General features: G+C 43.9%; 1 protein-coding gene across 1 annotated transcript in view; it reads left to right on the top strand.

Annotated features, from left to right (window-relative positions):
- syt8 (synaptotagmin VIII) overlaps window positions 1-12,353 on the top strand; it is an 86,341-nt gene that overhangs the window by 57,674 nt on the left and 16,314 nt on the right. Inside the window, exons 4-5 of the mRNA XM_067993498.1 lie at window positions 6,080-6,169; window positions 9,010-9,177. Coding sequence (XP_067849599.1) covers window positions 6,080-6,169; window positions 9,010-9,177 — 258 coding nt within the window. The remainder of the gene's footprint in view (window positions 1-6,079; window positions 6,170-9,009; window positions 9,178-12,353) is intronic.

Here is a 12,353-nt window from a genome sequence, read left to right as displayed (position 1 = left end):
TCCATGGCAAGGGCTGAAGATGATAGCATCGGTCCTCTCAATGTTTAACTGGAGGAAATTATGGTTCATCCAAGACTGGATGCCAGACAAGGAACATATAGATGAGAAAGGGGACACAGCAAAGGACAGATCTTTGGGGGAATTCGGAGGTACTGGTGTGAGGGTGGGAAGAGAAGTCAATGCTGGAGATGCTCTACCTATGATTGGATGAGTAAGAGTGGAACCAAGAAAGGGCAGTCCCACTGAGCTGGACATTGGAGGAAAGGCATTGGAGGTGGGTGGTGTGGTTGACTGTGTCAAAGGCTGCTGAGTGGTTGAAGAGGATGAGGAAGGAAAATGCAGTACTGTCACAGTTACACAGGATGTAATTTGTGACTGTGATCAGGACTGTTTCAGTACTGTGACAGGGATGGAAACTTGATTGGAGAGATTCAAATATGGAGGGCCAGGAAAGATGGCCACGGATTGGGGAGATGAAAACACGTTCAAGGACTTTGAAGAAGAAAGGAAGATTGGAGATGCAGTGGTAGTTTGCAAGGACAGAGCGGCCGAGGGTGGCTTTTTGAGAAAGGAGGGTGGGTTTTTGAGAAGAGGGGATGATGAAGACTATTTTGAAAGTGAGGTGGACAGTCCCTGAGGAAGGAAAAGCTTTTATAATGTCAGCTAGTGTGGGGGCCAAGAAGGGAAGAATAGGGGCCAAGAAGGGAAGTTGGTTGGTCAGCGATTTAGTGGGAATGGGTTCAAGGAGCTGGGTCCCTTGGATAAGATGAACTTAGAGAGGGCATGGGGGGAGATTGGAGAGAACCTAAAAGACACAAAATTAGTTTCAGGGTGAGGGAGGTTTGGCTTGGTTTCACAAGAGAAAGGATGGATGCAGCAGAGCCAGAATATCACTTTATAATGGAATTCAGAGTTTTTACTTTCACCCAGTCCTGATGGGATGCATCCCAAGTTACTGAGGGAAGTAAGAGTGGAAATTGTGGAGGCTCTGGCCACAATCTTCCAATCCTCCTTAGATATGGGGTGACGCCGGAGGACTGGAGGATTGCAAATGTCAAACGCCTGTTCAAAAAAGGGGAAAGGGATAAACCTGGCAATTACAGGCCAGTCAGCCTAACATTGGGTGGTGGGGAAACTTTTAGAGACAATAATCAGGGACAAAATTAATTGGCACTTGGAAAAGTATGGACTAATAAATGAAAGTCAGCACGGATTTGTTAAAGAGAAATCGTGTTTGACCAACTTGATTGAGTTCTTTGATGAAGTAATGGAAAGGGTTGATGAGGGTAGTACGGTTGATGTTGTGTATATGGACTTCCAAAAGGCATTTGATAAAGTACCAATAATAGACTTGTTAGCAAAATTAAAGGCCATGGGATTAAGGGGACAGTGGCAGCATGTATACAAAATTGGCTAAGGGACAGAGAGTAGTGGTGAACAGTTGTTTTTCAGACTGGAGGGAAGTATACAGTGGTGTTCCTCAGGGGTCAGTATTAGGACCACTGCTCTTTTTGATATATATTAATGACCTGGATTTGGGGAGAGGATATAATTTCAAAGTTCGCAGATGACACAAAACTCAGAAATGCATTAAACAATGTGGAGGATAGCAACAGACTTCAGGGGGACATAGACAGACTGGTGAAATGGGCAGAAACATGGCAGATTAAATTTAACACAGAGAAGTGTGAAGTGATACATTTTGGTCGGAAGAATGAGGAGAGGCAATATAAACTAAATGGTACAATTTTAAAGGGGGTGCAGGAACAGAGAGACCTGGAGGTGCACATACACAAATCTTTGAAGGTGGCAGGACAAGTTGAGAAGGCTGTTAAAAAAGCATATACAGGGCTTTATTAACAGAGGCATAGAGTACAAAAGCAAGGAAGTTATGCTGAACCTTTATAAAACACTGTTCAATTCTGGGCAACACACTTTAGGAAGGATGTCAAAGCCTTAGAGAGGGTGCAGATTAGATTGACCAGAATGGTACCAGGGATGAGGGAATTCAATTACGTGGAGAGACTGGAGAAGCTGGGGTTCTCCTTAGAACAGGGAAGGTTAAGGGGAGATTTGATACAGGTGTTAAAAATCAGAGGACACAGATTTAAGGTGATTGGCAAAAGAGCCAGAGGCGACATGAGGAAACATTTTTTTATGCAGCAAGTTGTAATGATCTGGAATGCACTGCCTGAAAGGGTGGTGGAAGCAGATTCAATTGTAACCTTCAAAAGGGAATTGGATAAATACTTGAAGGGAAAAAATTTACAGGGCTAAGGGGAAAGAGCAGGGAAATGGGACGAATCGGATAGCTCTTTCAAAGAGTCGGCACAGGCACGATGGGCTGAATGGCCTCCTCCTGTGCTGTACCTACTATGATACTATGATATGATTAGAATATCTTCACAGGCTCTCCGATTGCTCAGCAGATAAATGTACCGCCTGATCTAATGCTGAATCAAACAGTCAAGAATGTCTCAGGTCTGATCCCAGAGTCTTCTCTGAGTTACCTGATCTTAGCTGGGGTGGTAACTAGGGTGCTACATTTGGCCTCAGTGCCACAGAACACAAAAATCATACAGGGTTCCTACTTGTGATCACTCAGTGACCTTTATAGAAAAGAGTGAAAGAGTGCATATCCCCATCTGTGTGTGTGTGTGCGTGGAGTTGGGGAGGTGGGGCGGGGTAGTGGGTGAGAGGACAGTATCAGACTTGGCTGTGATGCCACCTCTTGCAATGCACACTGTTGTATAGCCTGTCACTACTCATTGCCTGGGCTCACACATGAAGAATCGACCACATGGACAAAGTCCTGGAGGTATGCCAGTGTTCTTAGAGCTATACTCTTGTACACATCAGTGCATTTAGGATAGAAGTGGAGAAAGTTTGAAATAAAGAACATCTTAACTTGCTTCCTTTATCCACTCTATGGAACAACAGAGCAGGAACTTGACTAAATGCAATCTCAATCTCTCTTGGGTTCCTTTATACCATTAATTGGCCCAGAGGTTGTTAAAGAGATATACAGGAGGAACACAATACTCTCTAATTGAAAACACACTTTCCTACACCGATCTGTTGAAAACATCTTATGACTTGCCAGAGCACCACGATGATTTATAAAATTGAGCGATCACAGGGAATTAAGGCTCACCATTCCTGCACCATCTCCTCCTCCCAGATTTCCTATTAGCACATGCAGAAGCCAGCCATGATAGCCATCTGTCCCAATATCTGACTTCAGGGGAATAGGCTAATCAGCATTTAACACTGAACTACCCTAGGTCAGTTTTTCCGCTGAAAAATTCAAATCAAAATCAGTCTACAGGTACAGATTTTAATATTTGAATTTTCCACAAAGATGAAAAAGCCTATGTTTATTTTGTGCTATTTCTTAGTGGATCAATGTCTTTAATAGGATAGATGTAAGGAATCTTACAACAACAGGTTATAGTCCAACAATTTTATTTTAAAATCACAAGCTTTTGGAGATTATCCCCTTCGTCAGGTGAATCTCCGAAAGCTTGTGATTTTAAAATAAAATTGTTGGACTATAACCTGGTGTTGTAAGATTCCTTACATTTATCCACCCCAGTCCATCACTGGCATCTCCACATCATTTAATAGGATAGAAGTAAGTTGTTTTTTCATTCTAATGCAGAATATACAATATGTACAAGAATGCAATAGCACTAGTGTATCATAAAATACTGCAACATGCAACACCAAACAGCATTTCTATATTTATAGGAATACACTAACACTAGTGTATTTTAGTGTACTACACCTGTGCAATATGGAAATACTGTAGCATCTTCAGCCAGAAGTGCCGAGTGGATGATCCATCTCAGCCTCCTCCCGATATCCCCACCATCACAGAAGCCAGTCTTCGGCCAATTCGATTCACTCCACGTGATATTAAGAAACGGCTGAGTGCACTGGATACAGCAAAGGCTATGGGCCCCGACAACATCCCAGCTGTAGTGCTGAAGACTTGTGCTCCAGAACTAGCTGCGCCTCTAGCCAAGCTGTTCCAGTACAGCTACAACACTGGCATCTACCCGACAATGTGGAAAATTGCCCAGGTATGTCCTGTCCACAAAAAGCAGGACAAATCCAATCCGGCCAATTACCGCCCCATCAGTCTACTCTCAATCATCAGCAAAGTGATGGAAGGTGTCGTCGACAGTGCTATCAAGCGGCACTTACTCACCAATAACCTGCTCACCGATGCTCAGTTTGGGTTCCGCCAGGACCACTCGGCTCCAGACCTCATTACAGCCTTGGTCCAAACATGGACAAAAGAGCTGAATTCCAGAGGTGAGGTGAGAGTGACTGCCCTTGACATCAAGGCAGCATTTGACCGAGTGTGGCACCAAGGAGCCCTAGTAAAATTGAAGTCAATAGGAATCAGGGGGAAAACTCTCCAGTGGCTGGAGTCATACCTAGCACAAAGGAAGATGGTAGTGGTTGTTGGAGGCCAATCATCTCAGCCCCAGGGCATTGCTGCAGGAGTTCCTCAGGGCAGTGTCCTAGGCCCAACCATCTTCTGCTGCTTCATCAATGACCTTCCCTCCATCATAAGGTCAGAAATGGGGATGTTCGCTGATGACTGCACAGTGTTCAGTTCCATTCGCAACCCCTCAGATAATGAAGCAGTCCGAGCCCGCATGCAGCAAGACCTGGACAACATCCAGGCTTGGGCTCATAAGTGGCAAGTAACATTCGCGCCAGATAAGTGCCAGGCAATGACCATCTCCAACAAGAGAGAGTCTAACCACCTCCCCTTGACATTCAACGGCATTACCATCGCCGAATCCCCCACCATCAACATCCTGGGGGTCACCATTGACCAGAAACTTAACTGGACCAGCCATATAAATACTGTGGCTACGAGAGCAGGTCAGAGGCTGGGTATTCTGCGGCGAGTGACTCACCTCCTGACTCCCCAAAGCCTTTCCACCATCTGCAAGGCACAAGTCAGGAGTGTGATGGAATACTCTGCACTTACCTGGATGAGTGCAGCTCCAACAACACTCAAGAAGCTCGACACCATCCAAGATAAAGCAGCCCGCTTGATTGGCACCCCATCCACCACCCTAAACATTCACTCCCTTCACCACCGACGCACTGTGGCTGCAGTGTGCACCATCCACAGGATGCACTGCAGCAACTCGCCAAGGCTTCTTCGACAGCAACTCCCAAACCCGCGACCTCTACCACCTAGAAGGACAAGAGCAGCAGGCACATGGGAACAACACCACCTGCACGTTCCCCTCCAAGTCACACACCATCCCGACTTGGAAATATATCGCCGTTCCTTCATCGTCGCTGGGTCAAAATCCTGGAACTCCCTTCCTAACAGCACTGTGGGAGAACCGTCACCACACGGACTGCAGCGGTTCAAGAAGGCGGCTCACCACCACCTTCTCGAGGGCAATTAGGGATGGGCAATAAATGCTGGCCTTGCCAGCGACGCCCACATCCCGTGAACGAATAAAAAAAACTAGTGAATTGTGCTCATTACTACATCCAGCTCTAAGCAATGTTCTTTTGTCTGCATGGATGCAGCAATAGTCGTGTCTTATAGTGTACTTACCCTATGTTGTACAAGCCAGTGCTCCCATATCTACAGGAATATAATAACACTTTGGATATAAAGCACACCAGTTTATTATATTGTTCTACTCCTGTGCAACAGAAAATAATACACTTTTCTCTGCAGACATACACCAATATTTATTATATTTATCACTCATTGATTTAGTGACAGTTGGCTATTTCAGTGTCATGTTGCTGTGCTGGGATTTTTACTTGAGAGGTCACTTATGTTCACATACCTGAATTGTATTCAGTTGGAATTGGATGACAGTGCCCAATAATCACATTAAAATTAAGTTAGATACTTACTAATTCTGCATAAAATTTGATAACCATTAAAACCTAGTATAACGGTCAGCTGTATTTCTGTGCATACTGTTGTTGGCATAATCAATCTGCTTACACATCCACTTTTAGACGGAATAGAGGGATTCAAGTGTTCTCTGTGCTGATCAGCTTTTTGTATTGTGTTTTAAAGGTGCAGCCAGATATGGATGATTTGGATGATACTGAGGAAAGACGTGGAAAATTACAATATTCCTTGGATTATGATTTTAAGAAGGAAGAGGTAAATATAAAATTGCATCTCATTAGCTGCTTTCATCAAGTCAGCAGCTGTGCGACTATAACATGGCTCATGGGTTGAGATGAGAAGGGGGGAAATTCAGTCAGGATTTCTGCTCCTGATCACTATCCAGTGACCCCTACTTGAAAGTACATTTGTGTAGACATCAGTAAAAGGCAAGATCATGCTCGGCAGTGATGCTTTCCACAGCCAATTATGCTTCTAAACACTCACGTAGAATGGAAACTTGGGTGAGGAAGTGAAGGGTGTCTGGAGTCCCTGGAACTGAACCATAGCACTTCAGGATAGGAGGAGGGAGAAAATCATCAAATAACATGCAATAATTCCAGCAGATCTCCCATGCAGTTGCTCATGGTAAGTGAGAGGATATGCTGGGCTGGAAATTCTTCCAATTTTAGGTGGGGCCCACTGTCTCCATTTTTTGGCTGCCAAAATTTCTGCTGTGTGGGGGTGAGTGTTTCTTGCACCTGCCCCCTTCTGTGTGGATTGATAGGATGAGGTCATCTGTCCAAATCCCCATCAGTTCCCCCTCATTTCTCCACAGTGCAAAGCACACCTGTATAAAGCAGCTGTGTTTATTTACCGGCACTTGATCCTAGTGGGCATTTAATTTTTAAAATGCCAGTTCCCCACTGCAATTGATCACAATTCCATCCAGAAACCAGTCTATTAAAACAAAGGGGCATATTTTCAATTTTTTAAAAAGATTGTTGGCCAGTCTATGGGTTTACCCTCTTCTGCAGCAAGGGACTGCAGCAAATCTCCTGCTCCCCATCTGTTCTGGACACCAGGGCTGTATCATTAATGGCCAAAGGCGAGTGCTGGAAATATGTAAAGATCCCATCCCTTTGGATTTGGGATGGAGCCGGGGGCAGGTGAACGTTCTGCCCAGATGCAGATCTGCCCCAAGAAGAATTGCAGGACTGTTGTTTTATAAAGACAATAGCAATTTGTCATGGAAAGCACAATCTATTATTCCAATGCTAAAGGGACTATGCCCCTTTAAGGGCCACAAATGTAATTGTTATAAATAATCATATATTGCAATCAATCAAAGACTTACTGGTTGCTCCTCAGAGTCAGAAAAAGCAAGCAGAAAATAAACTTTTTTTAAGATTGGTTTACATCTGGAACAAAGTGTGATGTCCAAAGTATGTAGTTTGAAGTGTGGTGGACTCAGAACTTGTATATATACCCAGAGTTACATTTTCCAAGTATGTGCTGTCAGTGAGGAACGTCATCTGCTGACAGCACATTTTAGAAAATTGTGGGTGCAATACCCATGATTCTCTGTCCATTGAGAGCTGGATGATAATCACAGGCAACGTAGCTGCGATTTTCCATTATGCTCTCGCAGTAGGCGACGTTTCTCGCTGCCAGTGCGTACTCAGAATATTGACCCCTTTATGCTGTCATTAATTCTAGAAATGTCCTTGCCAACTGCAAAATATCCTCTTGGGTCTGAGTGATTTGATGTATTATTGTCCAGTGAATCATCATGTCAATCTCCAATCCATGTTGGTTTAACAGTGCATTTCACTGGTATCATTTAAATTGTCTATATAACTGAAGTGCTGATAGAATAGCTGAGTCTCATAACTGATAGATCTGTTGGTATGCTTCCCCAGCTCAGCCATCTCTCCAGCTATTGGCATTTCAGTCTGCTGTGAGACTCAGCTCTGTTTGCATGTCAGTAGAACAGTGAATTGCCAGCAGTGAAAACCAAGATTTTCCAGTTTCCACTTGGCTTCAAACATTCACTTTCTATGTCCATCATATCTACTCCACTCCAAATGCTTATGATCCTGATCAGGCTTTTCTTATCAGTACTAGTTCCCTTCATACTTTCGTGGAGTGAAATGGTTGAGAACACTTCAAACAGGGCAGTCAGCTGTGACTCTGTTGATCATCAATTTGAATATATCAGTTTCCACTATATTAGAAGAAATCAGTAATGGATGATTGCCTGTACTACTGTCAGGAACTAAGGGTTGGTAGATTGATCTGAAGGATGAGATAAATTGAGTTCTTCAATTGGCCCTGAAGTTAGTAATATAATAAACATATATTTAGTACTTGTGATATAAATATTATACATAGCCCGCCAACATTTCTTCTTCAGCCAACACCATTGAAAACATATTAATTGGTAACGCATCTCATTAATGTTTGTGGGTCTTGCTGTGTGCAGAATAGATATCGTATTTTCTTACATAACAACAGTTGCTGCACTGCAAAATAATTCATTGTATGTGAAGTGCTTTGAGATATTTCTTAAGGACGTGTTAAAGTGCTACAGGGCTGTAATTCCATTATGTGCACACTGGAGGGACTTTCCTGAGTTTTCTACTGGCCCCTCATTTAAACAGTGCTCGTGTACTCCCAACACAAATTGCATCCTACACTGGGATCACAGAGGCCGCGAATGGGATTTCCTGGGTAGGAGCATAGACTGTGCAGGTACAACTCCTTATAATAACACCTGCACTTCCCATTTGTGGCAAAGTTTGAAATTGGGGATTTTCCGTTGTATTTTCTATTAAGTACATGTTTTTTTTTAACTGAGTAGAAGCTTTTATGCTGTTTTTGTCATCTTCTGAACCATAAAAAAACACACAGGTAGACAAAACAGAGCAGCAATGAGAGTTGCTGAAAGCTTACAAATATCAATTGATATCTGTTCATTAAGCCTTCCAGTGTAGATTCTTTGCAGACCTTACAATTTGGACATGTGACATTACAAAAATTTATGGGTGATCCCAACAAATTGTGAAACCAGGAAATCACCAATTTATATTCCCGGTGCTTATGATTCCTTGCAGATTACAGTTGGAGTTGTACAGGCAATGGAGTTAATGGCCATGGATCTTGGAGGAACGTCTGATCCTTATGTCACTGTGTATCTTCTCCCAGAAAAGACACAGAAATTTGAAACAAAGGTCCACAGACGAACGTTACATCCTATGTTTAAAGAGCGTTTCACTTTCAAGGTATTTTTGTATTTATTTTTAAAACATTTTACAGATTGGAGCGGAGTTCTCTGTTAGCAGAGATGGGCTAAAAATCGCTTTTTAGAACCACTCCTAAATCCATCCGAGATGGATTACCTTACTCAAATGAAAGTTTGAGGCCATTGGGGGGAATCAAAGGGACTTATGCCAGGTCTCAATTGCCTTGAGTTCCCCTGAGGCCTTTCAAGGATGTAAAGGGAGGCGTTACCTAGGGAACCCTGGAAATTCCCCTCCACACACCCTCTTTAATGTAGGGAGATGAATGGAAGAACTGCTCACTGTCCCCAACTGGAATTTAAAGGTTCAGTTCAAATGGGGTGGAATCCTAAATCCTTATCCAGCCCATATTCCTGTGACTTACACATCATATCTTGTCCTTGTTAGCAAGCTAAATATAAATTTCTTTGAAACTGATAAGCCATAAGGTTAAGGAGATAACTTTCTCTCTGTATGTCTGACCTTCAAAACAGCTTTCAGACTGTCCCACACCTTGTGCTTCTATGCTCCTTAGTTGGGTAGGAAGGCCAAGGCTTGACCTGTGACCCTCAACCAGCTGACCTGACAAACAAACTGGCAACTCCCCTTCTTGGATTGAGCTCCAGCCAGACAACCCCAAGCTAAGTATGCATGAAAAGAGCCCCATCCAACATACCATGTGTGAATACTTACTGGAAATGTTGGAATGTTATAATTATTCACCGAACTGATAAGTTTCAATGGTTGGCTCATTATTTCTTGGGAGAGCTCATTAAGTTACCTTATTCTCTGTTGTTACAGCAGTTCCAGCTTTCTTCCTTTAGCAAGTAAAAAAAAGGTATTGGACCTTTAGGAATTCCACCACAGAATCTTTAATCTGATTTTGTATCAAAACCATATTATAGCTTAAGCCAAAAATCATTTGTAGGCCAAATAGTCAACACTCCTAAAATTCAAAATATGCATTTCTAAAACATATTGATATGCACCCTCGAAAAGGACTTATAATCTCAACTGCTATCTGTTATGTTGGACCCAGAAAACCATTAATGTATTGGTAAAAGCTAAGTAATGTGTTGTTATCTTATCTGCTAATCTATTTTTTTTTCTGTGTAATTTTACTACTTATAATGCATTTACTTAGTCGAGTTTAGCTTGAGATATATAGTATGGTTCATGGTGCTTCCAGTGATATGGGCAGCTCTGGAGGACATGATGGGCTGAATGTACTATTTCTGATGCATACCCCAATGGTATAAGGATCTATTGTTCCTTCTGTGGCATACTATCGCATACACTTTATGCATACGGTCAAATTTTGTTATAAGAAGCACAGGCTTGCCTATGGAAGCTAATGTTTTGCATTAGACATGGATAAGAAGTATTGGGACAAAGCCCAAATTGTAACTCGGAGGAGAAGTGGCAGAGGAAGAGACAAACAGAAATCCCGTTGGAGAGAAGAGCAGAACTTCTTCAAGGGGTGCATTCCTGGAAAAGAAGTGGCAGTGTCCATGCGCCGCCTCATGCACACTCGCGACCTCTCTCTTCAGCAGCACTGACTCACTCTACTTCAGAGTTGTCCTAGTCCGCAGATCCATTTCATCCTTCGCCTCATCCAGCGCTTTAACAAAAACCTTTTTTTCTTCCTTTCAAGTGTCAAGGACGGCAAGCTTCGACAACTCTTAGATACCAATGCCCTTCCTGATCCTTCTTCTCCTTCACTTTCCTCTGACTTCATCCCCCCTTCCAATCTCACCCTTTGTCATGTTTTCACTATCCCCTCTGACTTTCCCCTCTCTGACCCTGAATAATTAATCCTCAGCAAAGGCCTCAGCTGCATCCTCTTATGCCCCCACCTCAATGAATTTCGAGCTTGACACAATGCTGAACTCTTCTTCTGTCGCCTTCGCTCCTGTGCCCACTTCTTTGGCCAGGAGTCTTCCCCCACACAGCGGACCCTTTCTCCCATCTTCAGAATTCTTGTTCCACCTGGACCCCTCCCTCTGGCCTCTTACCCTCTTTTGATCTTTTCATTGGGAACTGCCGGCGTGATATTGGCCATCTCAATTTCTGTACTCCCCCTACTCACTCTAACCTACCTCCCTCTGAACTCGCAGCACTCCATTCTCTCAGGTCCAACCCTGAAATTGTCATTAAACCTGCTGACAAGGGGCGGCTCTGTTGTTGTTTGGTGAACAGACCTCTACCTTGCGGAGGCTGAACGCCAACTCACCCACACCTCCTCCTACCTTCCCCTGGACCATGACCCCACTGCTGAACATCATGCCATAGTTTCCCAGACCATCACTGACCTCATCTCCTCTGGAGATCATCCCCCCAAGGCCTCCAACCTCATAGTCTCCCAAACCCGCACAGCCCACTTCTACCTCCTTCCCAAGATCCACAAACAGGACTGCCCTGGGAGACCCATCGTTTCAGCCTGTTCTTGCCCCACGGAACTTATTTCCTCCTATTTTGACTCTCTTTTCTCCCCTTGTTCAGTATCTTCCAACCTACATCTGAGACTCTTCTGATGCCCTCCGCCACTTCAACAGTTTCCAGTTCCCCGGCTCTTACCGTCTCCTTTTCACCTTGGATGCCCAGTCCTACTACACCTCCATCTCCCACAAGGACAGCCTGTGAGCTCTCCCCTTCTTCTTTGAACGAAGGCCCCATCCACCACCACCCTTCTCCACCTGGCTGAACTTGTTCTTATGTTGAACAACTTCTCCTTTGATTCCACTCGCTTCCTCCAAATTAAAGGTGTCACTATGGGAACCCGTATGGGTCCCGGCTATGCCTGCCTTTTTGTGGGATATGTGGAACACTCTTTGTTCAAGTCCTCTCCCTCACCTCTTTTTCCGGTACATTGATGATTGTTTTGGTGCCGTTTCCTGCTCTCGCTCAGAACTGGAAAATTTCATCAACTTTACTTCCAATTTCCACCCTTCCCTCACCTTCACATGGTCCATCTCCGACTCTACCCTTCCCTTCCCTTCCTCGACTTCTTTATCCCCAATCCCGAGGATAGGCTGTCAACCAATAACTAATATAAGCCCACCGACTTCCACAGCTACCTTGATTACACTTCCTCCCACCCCACTTCCTGTAAGGACTCTAGTTCCTTTTCCCAGTTTCTCCGTCTCTGACGCATCTTTTCAGACGATGCCACCTTCCAC

The sequence above is a fragment of the Heptranchias perlo genome, chromosome 12, assembly GCF_035084215.1.
Source record: "Heptranchias perlo isolate sHepPer1 chromosome 12, sHepPer1.hap1, whole genome shotgun sequence".
Taxonomy (NCBI): domain Eukaryota; kingdom Metazoa; phylum Chordata; class Chondrichthyes; order Hexanchiformes; family Hexanchidae; genus Heptranchias; species Heptranchias perlo.
Note: the sequence above shows the minus strand (reverse complement) of the source record. Positions and strands in the feature narration are given on the sequence as shown.